This window comes from Brachyhypopomus gauderio, chromosome 2 (assembly GCF_052324685.1).
Source record: "Brachyhypopomus gauderio isolate BG-103 chromosome 2, BGAUD_0.2, whole genome shotgun sequence".
Lineage (NCBI taxonomy): Eukaryota > Metazoa > Chordata > Actinopteri > Gymnotiformes > Hypopomidae > Brachyhypopomus > Brachyhypopomus gauderio.
In genome coordinates this window covers 6,507,561-6,522,537 of record NC_135212.1, presented here as the reverse complement: position 1 = coordinate 6,522,537, position 14,977 = coordinate 6,507,561, and the positions used below count along the sequence as shown (strand labels likewise).

Sequence of the window (14,977 nt, the reverse complement as noted above, 5' to 3'; positions counted from 1 at the left end):
TATGCTCGAGAGGTGGAGAAAGTCACTTTCTGGTGGAGAAAGTTTGCGTATGTGATCACGTGATTGACCGGCTTCATTTGATTGGTCACTCGTACTCGGGTGACGAGACGTTGGTCAGTGTTCTCACTGAAAAGACGAATTATTTACAAAACGAAAGTAACGGTAGGCGTGGCGCAAATCCGACTGAGTAAAAGTCGCGTTTTTCTCACCACATATTTACTCAAATAAAAGTAGAAGTCTTTCATATTAAAACTACTCCTACAAGTACATTTTTGTCCAAAAATCTACTTGAGTAAATGTAACGGAGTAAATGTAACGCGTTCCTACCCACCTCTGATTACGTGTTTCTGGAACTCCTGAGCTTGATGAAGGACCAACAGTGAGGGATTTATTAAGAGCTGTTAGGAGCTGTCTCATGGAGGCTGACCTGGAAGATGATAAAATAAGACGGAGCATCTGTAATGACTGGCAGAGAGTGTGTCCTCATTCCAAGACTCACGAAAGACTTGTCTTGTCTAGAGTGTCCCCTGACTCACTTACAGACCTGAGCTGTCTGAAAAAGATGCACTGGGGTCAGCTGGAAGGTTCAACCATTTTGAGATATTCTTATCAAGGTTTTATACAGCAGCTTGATACCCTCATTCACCACATAACAGCGGGGGAGTCTGAGAAGCTGCGTCCTGGGGAACCTCAGTATGCTCAGACTGCTGGGTAGCCAGTTTTGCTGCCATGTAAGCAATGTGGGAAGGTTTCCCAGCACTGGCAGTGCAGACGAGTCAAAGATAATTCACCTTCTGATGTTAAATGCAGGATGGTTCAAGGGCTACTCAAACACAGGATTTGTGAAAGACCTGGCAACCATACAGTTGTGCTAAGTTATCTTGAGAGCATTAGACGTTAAGAGAACATGAGAAGACAGCTACACTATACATCTAATTATAGCAAATATAATCTAATCTAATCAAAACTTAAGGATATTTAGAATAGTTTCTGAGAACGTTCAGTTGTGCTGTAAATGTTTCAGAAAAGAAAGCATGTGTCTGGTGGAGAGACAACCATGACCATTGAGGCTTTGTGGACTGAGTTCCACTCCATGGACTTCAGTGCATGGTCGAGTCGAGTCGAGTATGGAACATGTAAGCAGGTTACAGTATCTCCAGGCTATTGCTGAGTCTGTCTCACGAGTGATGATTCAGGGTGAATCATCTGGCAATTCTGGATCTTGACATTTTGAAAACAATCCAAAATGGTGCTTATGTACCTTAGGTTTCTGCATATAGACTTAGACTGTGTTTACATACTACAACTGTTTTATAAAAAGGCACATTTTCTGTTCTATATTAAGGTTAATCAAGAAAAGCTGAATACACAAAAAAGCTGTTATAATTCTATTTATACAGATATGCACGTTAAATTACTCCTACCTAGTAATAAATGGTGGCAGACATAAATATTTGGACAAGATTACATAAACATGCTTAGTGTATACATTTTGTATTTACAGTTCTTCAGTGCATCAAGTTGCAATCAGGTTAAAAATGTCTTGACAAAAAAAAAATACAGCAGCTCATATAAATGGAAGCATTCCTGGAATGATCAGTGCTGTGGATGCACAATGATCCTCATACACATTCTCAGCTTCTTGAACTCTATTATAAAGGCATAAGAGTACATGTTCCTTCCCAGTAATTCCTGCTCAAACTACAAAACTACCGTGTGAGTAGTGCCCCCCTCCCCCAGTGAAACAGGTTAAAAGAAACGTACATCACTGCATAAAGGTGAATGTGTGGATGTGAAAGTTTATGCAACCACCAAGTCATCTTTATGTACATTGTATCCATCCATCCATTCATCCATCCATCCATCCATCCATCCATCCATCCATCCATTCTTATCCTCTTATCTGGGTCTGGGTCGTGAGGGCAGTAGCCAAAGCAAAGAGGCCCAGGTTTCCCTCTCCCCAGCCACCTCTTCTAGCTCTTCTAGGGAGGATACCGAGGCGTAAGGAGTACCCATGTCTCCTTAATCTGGACCATCTGGGATGGTGCATGTGCTGGTGGATACATGTACTGGGTGACAGCAGGTAGCTACTCTGAAGATACTTTCTTACTCCTGCCTTGAATGACCAGGAGAGAATGACTCGGAAACAAAGGCAAGTAATGATAAAAGTTTTTTCCAAAATTTATATGAAACATTTATTTCGTATAGTGTGTTTGCTGTTTGTTATATGTTGTAAACATAATATGTTTGTGTTTAAGACTTCTATGAACTTCGGCGATCACTCGGCGCTCGCTCAGTCGTGTAGTGTGAATTGCTGAAAGACGCTCGCCGAGCCGTCGCCGACTCATCGCAGACGACCCGGCAGATATCTAGCATGTTTAATATCTAGCAGTCGGCGACTGAGAGTCAGCAGCAGCGTCTAGCTACAGCCAATGGGGACGCGGAGAGAGAACCACGGCACCGCTGAAGATATCTCTGCACATGTAGCCTACATTGTTTTTTTCTTCTACGTGGTGTTGCTGGTTCTCGCGAGAGTTTCGTTTTCGTGTTCTCGTGTTTTTGGACGGCAGCCAGATGAGTCGGCGATTCCCCAGTCGTGTAATTCGTGAGCCCGCGTCGCCGATTAGTCATGTAGTGTGAAAGCCACAACTGAAAGACTCGCGATTACAGCAAAACCAGTCGTGTAGTGCGAACGGCACAAAAACCTGACGACTGAAAAGTCGTGCGTGAACCTGGCTTAATCAGGGGGCCCCTACAGTGGGTTGCAGTGGGAGGGGCCCAAGGCAGTTGCCTAGCCACGCCTCTATGCAAAGACCGCCTCTGGTGAGGTGATGGGGTGAGGTATCACCATATTACTCCTTTTCTGCCATGGTCCTCAGGCCAAGGTCTCCTTGTTCCTCCGGTCCGCCAAATACACCATACTGACGCCAAGCACACCCTTATCTACAAGCCCGAGACCTTCAGACTGTCTGCCTCACAAGGAGTGCTCACACACACACACACACACACACACACACACACACACACACACACAATTTACTACTAGAGATAGATAGAGAGAGAGAGAGAGAGAGAGAGAGAGAGCCTACAAGCATGTAAAGCCTACCCTGATCAACCACTGCATAGGCCTAACATAAAGTGACTTCCATTCTACTTGTTACTAAGAGAGGTCAATACATGTATGCAAGGAGAACTTGCTGGTGTCCGTATGCAAGGAGAACTTGCTGGTGTCCTACTACCGCTGTGCCATAGAGAGTATATTAACATACTGCATCTCAACATGGTACAAAAGCTGCTCAGCAGCGGAAAGGAGAGCACTACAGAGAGTGATCTACACAGCCCAGAAGATCACCGGCTGCCCACTGCCCAGTCTGGAGGAACTGTTCAGCTCTCGTTGCCTCAGTAGGGCAGCTAACATCCTGAAAGACACTTACCACCCTGGACACCATCTATTCCAGCAGCTGACCTCAGTAAAACGCTTCAGGTCCATCACATCAAGGACAAACAGACTAAAAAACAGCTTTTATCCCAGCGCTGTACGGGAGCTGAACACAACTAAACACACACACAACCACTCCCCACACTGATAACGGGACCAAAACAGCACTACATGCACTTTATCACTATATCTACCTTTTTACATATTCATATTTATTAGTCTTCCATGTGCAATAAAATAAAAACCATTATGTGCAATAACTCACTATGTGCAATAATGTCATCATTTTATCATTAAAAGTCATTGTTTCCCATAATTCAATTTCCCATGATGTAATTTACTGACACGAGACAGTACTCATGCATTTACTCACTACTTGAGTAGCTTTTAATCAAAGTACTTTTTAACTTTTACTCAAGTAAATTTTTGGCATGCATACTTTTACTTTTACTTGAGTAACATTTGGTTCAAGTAACTGTACTTTTACATGAGTAAAATTGTTGAATACTCTACCCACCTCTGGTTATAATCATAATTAATTAATTTAAAACACATTTTAACTAGGGGTGCCAATAATTATGGAGGGTGCTGTATAAGGGACATTGAGCAAGGCACCTGACCTCCAAGAGATAATGCTGAGTTTTGCTTTTACATTCTTTCAGATATTTAGGCTTTCAGATATTTAGGCAAACCCCGTGGATTTCTCAGAAATAACTGCCCTGAATAGTCACAGGTGCCAGAAAATAATCATCAAATAGGCCTATATGCCTCTAACAATCCGATAACAGCGGTAAATCAGACTTTGCCAGTAATCCGAATAATCTTATTTTATGAGCTAAGACTGCAAATAATTTACCAGTATTTTTGTTTGTTTTTAAGTAAAAATATTAAACACCACAGAAGTATAACTTTAGGTAGCCTAAATTTAGGCCTAAATTTGACATTAACTGTATTTCTGTGAAAAAAAACCCAAATTGTAGGCTACTGATCTCACAGTCAAATGACTGCACACTCAGCACAATGATACCACCAGAATAAACTTGATTTTTGCGTGTCTTGCATAAAACTAATTTGTGATTTTTAGTAAAATGCCCACTTGCTCAGCATTCGGCTTAAGCTACAAATTCTAAAAAGCTATAAAATTAAACAAAAAATCTTCTACGGATTATATATGTCGACAATTGTTATCGATAATGTTGAAATGTTGCTTCATTTCTAGCAGTTAAAATGAGGCAGTGGAGGTGAAGTGAATATTCAACATTTTAAATTGAAGGAACATTTTGGAGGGGTAAAACAATCCGGGCGGGATATAAGAAAACGTTTCAAAGGTTGAAAAAAATCCCAGGTGGGATACGTTTGCTGTAAAATATAACCCTGATTTTAATCATTTACCAACAGTTTTCGATGTGTTACACAACAAATACATTTTGAATCACCAGACTTTTCACTACTTTTGTTTAGCAGGAGCATAATTCAGACAAAAATGTCACACAGCGAATTAAGAAAAAAAACAGGAAATAAAAGACATTACTCGGTGCATTTTCCAGCATAAATGCCTGAGGCTCCTGCCAGACTGAGACTCACATGACCGCTACAGTCAGCTGAGCGCCCACAGACCCGCTGCACAACAACACAACCATGAAGGTCTCCGCTCTGCTCCTGCTGTCTCTAGTCATATGGATGTCCGACGCACTTGTCAGGTGAGATTAACCAAAGACGAATAAAATATATATATACTATTATTCTGTGGTTGTGATGGTTGATTAAATTTGTGTTCAGACAGCTACATAGCTACACCACACACACCATACATGCCGTAGCTTGTTACCCATTTAAGTACCGTAACATCAGACTGGTGGATTATTTAACGTGAGCCATCCAACTGCGATTATGTTAACTTGGCTACTGGACGTCCGTGACTCAGCAGAGGTCTTTTAAACACCATTAAACGCTCATTTTTGGCCTTGTTAAACAGAAATGGGTTGTATTTTGTATTTGTTGTCTTCTGCACCAACGTTAGCTAGCAGTGCTTCTTGGAGTCGGAAGGCCGTGTGTGAAGAAGACACAGTGTAGTGTTACATATGTTATTATGTATGAGATATGTTATATATATGAGATATAACAATGTTAGATAGTCAGCTATCACCAAAACCTGTCAGGTACAGCGAAGTTAACTGTAAGTAACAGCTGTAGTTGTAATTTCGAAAACTAGCGCTATCCTAGCTAGCCATGTTAGCCAGGGTCAGTTAGCTGCTGTTTCATTTTAATTAGTCTGGTTAATAAATGTGTAACTGCTACTTCTACACTACGTGGTTGTGTTTAAGTCAATGTCGTTTTCGACACGTAAATGATTATTTCTGCTTTGCAAGACGCTACAGATCCATGTAGCTGTGGATGTTTATACTGTATTACTAGGTTACTAGGGTTCATTGACGTTATGTAGACGTTATAGCGGCGTTATAAGGCCTACAACCGCCAGTCTCGACATTGGGAACACACGTGTTTTTACCACTGTATGATAAGAAACGTGTTCAACTAGCTTTACTTACTTTGGGTAAGAACCAGGTAACTAACTTGTGCAATCGTTTACACTGAGCTACTGATACGAATGATCACGTTTTACTCCCTCTTTTACTCTATGTCATTCGACAGGGTTCCCCTCAACAAGATTCGTACCATAAGGCGCTCCATGTCGGACTCGGGGCGACCTATAGAGGAACTTTTGGCTAACTCAGTGTCCACAAAGTACAACCTGGGCTTCCCGTCCAAGAATGGACCCACCCCCGAAACCCTGAAGAATTACCTGGACGTGAGTGGATCTCGCCCCTGTTTAAGCTGCTTTTTAACAAATAACCTCCATCATGTCTGGGATAGTATAAAATATAATATAGTATATATATAATAAAGTATATATAAAGGCCCCCTAACCTCTTGGTACTGCAGTGTGAGAATGACTACGTGGTAAATAGGTCACCCTGATAACAATTCTGTGCTAATATTATATACTACAAAAAACTTTGTAGTTGTACTTGACTAGTTCAATACAAAAGACCATACGACATTGATCATCTGCATTATTTGCTTCAGTGCATTGGAAACTTTCATGTGTGTAGTTGAACTTAACTGGTTTCCTCTCTCTGTGTTACTCTCTCTCTTTCTCTCTCTCTGTATCTCTTTTGCCACAAGCAAAAAAGGAAGTAATGTCAGTCATGCCCAGGAAGGAAGTCATTTATGAACTTCATTTCATAATATTACTTAATTTGCTCTGTCATGGATGGCTGACATTAACAAAAGTGAACTTGAAACTTGCAAAGTCATGTTTCAAATAATTTTTTTTGCTTTTTGGGTTTTTTTTTTGTTTGTCAGCTCACAGGATAGCTGTGTGAGCGTGACTGTCATGAGACAATCATGAGCTTAGTAAACACCCTTTGTTAAAGGTCTCACGCTCAGTGAGAAATGCTTTGCTTTGTTTTGATTTGCTTGTTTTCAGATTATTACCAGGTTGGGCTGTGCAAATAATCCTATTTGCATGTTCTGACTGGAACAGTCTAAGATTGTTGTAAGATTGTTGTTTTCTTTTCTTTCCACAGGCTCAGTACTATGGAGAGATAAGTTTGGGTACTCCTCCCCAAAAGTTTAGTGTGGTGTTTGACACGGGATCTTCCAACCTGTGGGTGCCATCGATTCACTGCTCCCTTACAGACATCGCTTGCTGTAGGTGTCACTTGACAACTAGACAGAATTTTGTAAAGTGTTGAATTGTGATTTCCACTCCCCCAGGGTGCTAGATGTATATTTCTTCCTGGCAGTCACTCACTCTGATGAGTAATGATGTTAGTCAGGAAGAGCTGTGTTTGTAAGCACATTGTAACCTGCTTGTGGTTCTGCTTTTGCAGTGGTTCATCGCAAGTACAACAGTGCTAAATCGAGTACCTATGTGAAGAATGGCACGGCGTTCGCCATCCAGTATGGCTCTGGGAGTCTGTCTGGGTATCTGAGCCAGGACACATGTACAGTACGTACATGCCCAGATTTGATTGTTTTGGAATGGCATAGGGAGCAAGTAGTTTTTGCTTCCTTTGGTTTGTATGGTGATGATGTGACATGTGCTGGTTGCTTAACGGGAGTATTTGCATTGTAGGTGGGCAATATTGCTGTTGAGAAGCAGGTTTTTGGAGAGGCCATCAAACAGCCTGGAGTTGTCTTCGTTGCAGCCAAGTTCGATGGCATTCTGGGCATGGCGTATCCACGAATCTCTGTGGACGGAGTCACTCCTGTTTTTGACATGATGATGAGCCAGAAGAAAGTGGACAAGAATGTGTTTTCTTTTTATCTGAACAGGTGTGTGTATGTGCGTGTGTGCATGTGTGCATTCCCGTATGTGTGTTTTGTGTGTGTGTGTGTGTGTGTGTGTGTGTATGTGTGCGTGCCTGTGTTTGTGTAACGCAGAGGGTGTTGAGCAATAAGTGGGTGGAAGGATATGCTGTGTAGAGCAAGATTTACTACAAATCCAAGACCTGAGTCCTTAAAACAGCCCAGGGTCATATTGGGATGGCAGGCAGACACAGAACAAAAAAAGAAACAGAGACATTACTTTAAACACAGCACGTACCTGATACTTAAAGAGAGAACTAAAACGAAACAGGGACCATGGATAAAGAAACAAATTGACTCCAGTGACAAAATCAACAGCTGAACATACAATTCTTAACCTGGGCGGTTTCCAAGGCAAGACCCACAGAGATTACGAAAAATGCATGAACCAGAAATATGAGCCAGATGTGACTGTCCATGCCTGTGTGTGTGTGTGTGTGTGTGTGTGTTTTGGCAACTGTCTTGTCTTTGTGTGTGCAATTAGTATTCAGTTTCCTGTGTAAATGAACAGTGGCACATCCAGTGCTCACCTTGTGTCTGCACATGTCCCTGGAAAACAATTAATCCCAGTCCTTAATTGTGTACGTGTCATAGGGCAGGCATGTTCTGTCATTAGTGCTGTTTTTGATATTGTCAATAATTGATATTAAATAATGTCATCCCCATTACTGAGGCTGCTGTAGCTGTTGATGATGATGGTAATGAAGATGTGGTTCTTTGACAGGAACCCTCAAACCCAGCCTGGCGGTGAGCTTCTCCTGGGGGGCACAGATCCCAAGTACTACACCGGAGACTTCAGCTATGTGAACATCAGCAGACAGGCCTACTGGCAGATCCACATGGACGGGTAAGGGCTGCTGACTCTGCAGGGTGTTTGGCTGTGACGCACAGGTCACGCTCTCTCATGCTAGGAAATCACCCTTCTGGTTATGCTGACTCAGATAGAGGCCTACTGCTGTACGTTCAGGTCTATAGCTGTATGAAGTGGAGCAGACTGTTTCACTGTCGCGTCCCTTACTAAACTGTTTCGTATATGCGTGTGCCATTGCTGTTCTCGGCAAGCTAATCTTCCTGCTAGTGGATGGTGAATGAATATTTGTAATGTGATTCTATAATCTAATCTTTAAATAAACAGTTCTGGTGAATGCTGGCGTGGGCTACGCCACATGATGGAAGTAACACATCATCACTTTCACTGAATTAACATGAAATATAGCTGAATGATTCAAACACACCTTTGTGATGGTAGAGTTCACAGCATGGCTGCACAGAGAGACCTGCATCATGTGGAGTTGTGACAGTGCATAAAGCTGTGTGGATGATACAGTTAGCATGCTGTTACAGCACTAGTAGCCTCTGCTAGCATCGATATTGTCAGTAGCCTTTATTAAAAAAAAATATTGTAAATCCCTCTGGATAAAAAAAACATATTTGCTGTCACATTTCTCATAGTCGTGTATTCTTAGATAAAAAAAAAAAACAGTAATACAAATGCCTGTGACTTCACTATGTACAGAAGATATGAAATTCTAGACCAGGGGTCGGCAACCTTTGAGACATGGAGTGCCAACTTTAACATGTCTAGTCATGGGGAGGGGGGGGGGGGGGGGGGGGGTGGAGGCGACGAGTTAAGTATTAAGTATTATATCGCGATCGAGCAGAATGCCTCTGCCGAGCAGAACGTTGAGGAGCGATTTCGATTGGAGGAAATCGGGCTCTCTAAGATTTTTTATTATTAATTTTTTTTGCTGATGCTGGTCCAGCGTGTCGCATGCCAGTGATTATGCCACGCGTGCCATAGGTTGCCGACCCCTGGTCTAGACTGACTACGTACAATTGATGTGGAAGACTAGACAGAAGCTTCATGCTCTGCAAATCTCCAGTGCTTTGACTGCTGCTTCCCATTTCACACCACTGAAATGTTGAAATGTTGTAGCCTCATTGGTCTAGAAACGCTGAGGAGACGAATCCTTTCCTCCAGTTGTATTAATCCTCTTTGTTTAATCCCACTTCATTTTGAAGAATGTCAGAGTGCTTTATAGATTACAAGTCATATGCAGCAAAATGAAATGAAAGACCCAATAATTTACATGAAATATAAGCAAGTAGGTTTTTAATCTGGAACATATTAAATAATAAGTAGTACTTGGTTAGTACGAAGGTCTTTGGTCATACACTCTACTGTTAACATGTTTGTAAAATTAAAAGTAATAAATGTAATGATAAGTTTCATAACTGCAGTTGATTCACAACAGTTACGGAGTTGGTAGTCTTAGAGCGGCCATTTTGGATCTTTCGTGACCAGTTTCATGCAGAGTGATTAACAGGGTGATTGTGTAATAATATTTTCTAGAACACTCCCAATATTGGAAGCTATGTGAGGAGGGTGTGCATCATGAACTGAATTGAAAATTGTGGATTGTGTGTGTTTTCAGCATGAATATTGGCAGCCAACTCTCCCTTTGTAAGGGAGGCTGTGAGGCGATCGTGGACACCGGCACGTCTTTGATCACAGGCCCTGCTGCTGAGGTCAAAGCCCTGCACAAGGCCATCGGGGCCATCCCCCTCATCCAGGGAGAGGTATGGCCCATACAGCAGAACCTGGGCCTGTCTTAGGGACACACTATTAAATTACTGCACACTTTCATCATGCTAACTTCAGCTATTAAAATGTAGCTACACATGTTCTAAAAATACCTGAACAAAAGTTCTGCTTTTCTCTCTAGTATGTGGTTGCTGTTTCAGCCTGTGTGTGTTTCTCTCTAGTATGTGGTTGCTGTTTCAGCCTGTGTGTGTTTCTCTCTAGTATATGGTTGACTGTAAGAAGGTGCCCTCTCTTCCTGCTGTGTCTTTTGTCTTGGGAGGAAAAACCTACACTCTGACAGGAGATCAGTACATTCTCAAGGTTGGTGACAAAATAAACAAGGTTTTTCCCCGAAACGAATCCCATTTAATCCCATGAATCCCATTAATCCCATGAAAGGAACTTGTGTGAGTAAACTAAGAAATGTGGCAACAAATGATGTAGTTGTTAATAATTAACATCACTGTTAAAATAAGTCAATTTTGTAAAAGCTGAAAATAGTCACGGGAATGTGAGTCACAACCAGCACGTGCTTTTGCAACTAGGTCATGGTGGAATATTTAGTCATGCTGCAATGATGCGTGTGTGTGTGTGTGTGTGTGTGTGTGTGTGTGTGTGTGTGTGTGTGTGTGTGTGTGTTTGTGTGTGTGTGTGTGTTTTGTGTGTAACAGGAGAGCCAGGCTGGTAAACAAATCTGCCTGAGTGGTTTCATGGCTTTAGATATCCCTCCCCCTGCTGGACCTCTGTGGATTCTGGGAGATGTATTCATTGGGCAGTACTACACACAGTTTGACCGTGACAACAATCGAGTGGGCTTTGCCAAGGCTGTATAAGCCCACACAACTACACACAGCAACGGGTGGAACAAGAATTGTAACATGAGTAGCATAAGATTCTAACTGTCCACCAGGATCATTTCAGCTGCTTCCGTACTACATACATAGTGATATGATAGTTTTGCGTTTGCATACCACTTCCGTAAATCCCAGGATACTCTGTGGTTGATGGACTGGAGATGTCTCTGTGAATCGGCGAAAGGCCCTAAAAAATTACTACTGTGTTCACAGAACAGCATCAGAATGTTCAAACTATCTAGTGGAGCTTTAACAAGTTTGTAAAATTTTGACAATAATATTAGTTTCTACTTTTTAAATTTGCCTTTTTTGAAAATACCTCTGTGAATGAATGAGTGATGCTAGAAAATAAATGTTTTAAAACCTCATAATCTATAATCAATTTGTTTTACTGTTTTACTGACCTGAGATTCTTGCAAGTGTTGGTGTGGGAATGTCAGCTTTGGTTCGTGTACATACTTAAGGAATGTGACCATTGTAAAAGTTCTAAGTCACATTACTACACTGGACATTATGATTATTACTTCTGTCCTGTGTGAACTCATTTTATGTTGTATTTGTACACACATTAAAACAATAGCCTACAGTATTTGCATGGTTTTATTATTTTTTTTCTTGATGCTGAGAACAGATGTCAAAGCGTTTTAATGTAAAATTAAATATTTACAGTAATTATGCAGCGCTCCATACAATGACAGGAAACAGGTAAACAATCAAAAAAGTCATAATTTCTTAGCAAAACATGTCCTAAAATCCAAACCATCATATGGTACATACATATATGTATGCATTTTTTACAGAATACTTTAATATGCATACTTCAAGTATTCTAAACAAATATGACAACTTAGGCACATGTTTTTAGACAATCATGTGGGGTTGTAAATGCCATACATATGCAGTGAAACAACAGTTGAATAGTCAATTGTATAAAAAAAAAAAAAAAGTTGTAAAGTTGTATTGCATGTTTAATTTTTGTTTTCCATATTTCACACATACAGTACATCCTAAACTGCTGCTCCAGTGTAGCTAAGCTGCATCTGATCTCATGACTGGACAGTGTGTGCCCTCGCAACACACCAGTGAGCATCTACAGCCGTCCTACAGTAGAGCAAACCCCAGAGGCCACGCCCACCCATCCGGGCGCAAGAGGAGGCATTCACGTGCACACGACAATTCGGGTGACGTCGGGGGATGCAGGGTGCATCTATATTATTTACAAATATAATACAAGAAGATGTACTGTTTTAAGTCCATAAACAGCAAAGGATGGAGAGTAGTCGATGAAAGGTGGAGTGAAAGGTGGAGGAATGTTGTGTGGACCTGGATAAAGTCTGAGAAGAGGCAATGAGACAGGTGTTTGAGGTAAGTGATGGTTTTTAAGGTGACGGTGCAGGTGTTTTGCAGGTGGAGGTGTGGTGTGAGTAATGAGCTGAAGGCGAGAGGCGTTGCTGTGGGAGAGAGGTGAAGAGAGACTCCACCACCAAAGGTCATGGACGCAGCAGTTGGGCGAATGGGATGACGTGAATGTTCCCTGCAGGCTTGGCGCACGGCTGGCCCTCACATCCCCGACTCTGGCATGTCGTTGGCGTCTGCCAACAGGTAGCTGACGCCCAGCCGACCGTTGGGCTCCGCCGGGCTGGCGGTGGGCATGCCGTGATTGTCATACATGTTGTTGATGGGCACGGGAGACGGCGCCTCACAGACGCTCCTGCCGTGGACGAGGCTCACGTCTTCCTCCTCGTCCTCCTCGTCCTCCTTGCCGCTCTTGTCTTTAAGCACGCGGCCCTTCCGGTACGCTGTGCCGCCGACCCCGTCCACGGACACGCCGCAGCAGCGCAGGAGCAGGAAGACGGGCACAGGCAGCACGGCCGTGAGCACCAGGCTGATGCACACAGCCAGACCCCAGGGCGGGTAGCTGAGGGTTTGCTCCTGAGCCTGTGGGGCACACATGCAGACGCTTGGATTATTCCGGTACCTTATCGTTCATTTGAGAGATGCATCATGTAGTCCTGTTAAAGACTCAGACTCTTAAGAGGCTATTCTGATCCTAATAGTGATGAAAATATTGGGCGACAGACCTCACGTATTAAGGTCATGCATTTTTACATCATATGGGGGCAGATGGCACTCTGAACTAGCAGCATGGCTGGAGGTTAGCAAGGTTACCTCACAAAGAAGTTTGGATATGTGAAGATAAACATTTCACTGAACTATTCCAAAGCATTCCATCTGGCCTACATCCAGAGGTGTCAAAAGTATTCACATTCATTACTCAAGTAGAAGTATAGATACTAGGGTTTAAAAGTACTTCTGTAGAAGTGGAAGTATCAACTCAAGCTTTTTACTCAAGTAAAAGTGTTAAAGTACTGCTTTCAAAACTACTTAAAGTATAAAAGTAAAAGTAATGTAAGGAAAAAAAAAGCCATTAAGGACAAAAGCTTAGGTCGCACCCCAGGGGTCTATAGTGCACTAGCCCATAGAGGTGTTTTTTACATCTACACCTGATCTGCAATTTGACAGCACAGATTCCGTGACTAACATATGAACGCGACACGCAAAAAGTTATGTCCACTCAATAACTGCCTTTCACCATTTCGTATTGTAGCAGCGAAACACCACGATGGAAGGCAGTTAATACTATAAACCCTTTATTAACTCGCACTTCAGACAGAACCACAGCGCGTTGCCGCAGTATCACCAGTTCATCAGAGTTGCCAACTTTTGCCGTTCGCTTGGAGTGAGATTTTAACCTGGAGCCGGTGGCAAGTGTATTTTGTTGAGCGGGGGGGGGCGCGTAAAATGGAATCTGTGTTATATCGCCGGTGGATGGCGCCAGAGCTAGCGAACTAGTAACGTATTGAATCATATATGTGGATCTGAGGTAAATAAACTGGATTTTTTTTTCGGCGTGAGATATCGGAAGTGTGGCGTGACAGCGTGTGAAAACGGTCAAATGCGTGTGTCTCACGCTCAATGCGTGAGAGTTGGCAACCCTGAGTTCATACAAGTGACATCAAGGAAGTATGAAACACTTAGTAATGACGCTTGTTTGTTAAACAATATTCTTTAGTTATCTGATAGTATGTTTAAGCACGAAACAATAATGTGTGCGATATTGTTGGAATCTTCGTGGCGAATTTAAAAAGGTAGCGCGAGCTAACCAGTTAACGGACGCTCAACGGTAGGGTGACCAAACGTCCGTATTTCCCGGGACATGTCCGTATTTCACGTCCTGACCCGGGCGTCCCGGGATATTTTTTAAAACTGTGGAAATGTCCTGGTTTTTAAATTACGTTAATCGGGCCATTAATTCTACAGGCACTAGGACCCTGAGCACGGCGCTGTATGACACGGAATCCCTGAGCCTCATCAGTTAAGCCTCATCATAGGCCCTTTTCACAACAAAACGGAAATACGTCACCGCCGGGTAAAACAGGTTCCGGTACTCGCAGAAGATAGTTGTTGTCAATTCACCTCAGCATGGAGCGTGTGTTTACTTCATCCCTGTCGTCGCTGCCGAGACTGAATTTTAAATACGTTTCCAGTATCGTTGGAGAACATTCAACAACGAACGGTTCCAAGTTAAATAGAGGCTACAAATTGTTTGTAGAATAATTTATTCACTTATACAAGGGTAAGCTAACACCAGCTAGCACTAGCTAGGTAACTAACTATTATTTAAGGTATAGCTGGTTCCATTAGTCATCCTACGGAGTGGTAAAA

General features: G+C 42.4%; 2 protein-coding genes across 2 annotated transcripts in view; one reads left to right on the top strand and one right to left on the bottom strand.

Annotated features, from left to right (window-relative positions):
- Positions 1–4,980: 4,980 nt before the first annotated feature.
- Positions 4,981–11,840, top strand: ctsd (cathepsin D). The gene is made up of 9 exons (XM_076984985.1): positions 4,981–5,139; positions 6,092–6,248; positions 7,030–7,153; positions 7,336–7,454; positions 7,581–7,780; positions 8,538–8,660; positions 10,249–10,393; positions 10,620–10,718; positions 11,069–11,840. The coding sequence occupies exons 1-9, from the start codon at positions 5,078–5,080 to the stop codon at positions 11,228–11,230; spliced, it is 1,191 nt and encodes a 396-aa protein (XP_076841100.1). The 5' UTR covers positions 4,981–5,077; the 3' UTR covers positions 11,231–11,840.
- A 1-nt stretch (position 11,841) lies between these two features.
- Positions 11,842–14,977, bottom strand: part of slc6a15 (solute carrier family 6 member 15) — a 28,046-nt gene continuing 24,910 nt past the window's right edge. The window contains exon 12 of the mRNA XM_076984940.1: positions 11,842–13,189. Coding sequence (XP_076841055.1) covers positions 12,812–13,189 — 378 coding nt within the window. The 3' untranslated portion in view covers positions 11,842–12,811. The remainder of the gene's footprint in view (positions 13,190–14,977) is intronic.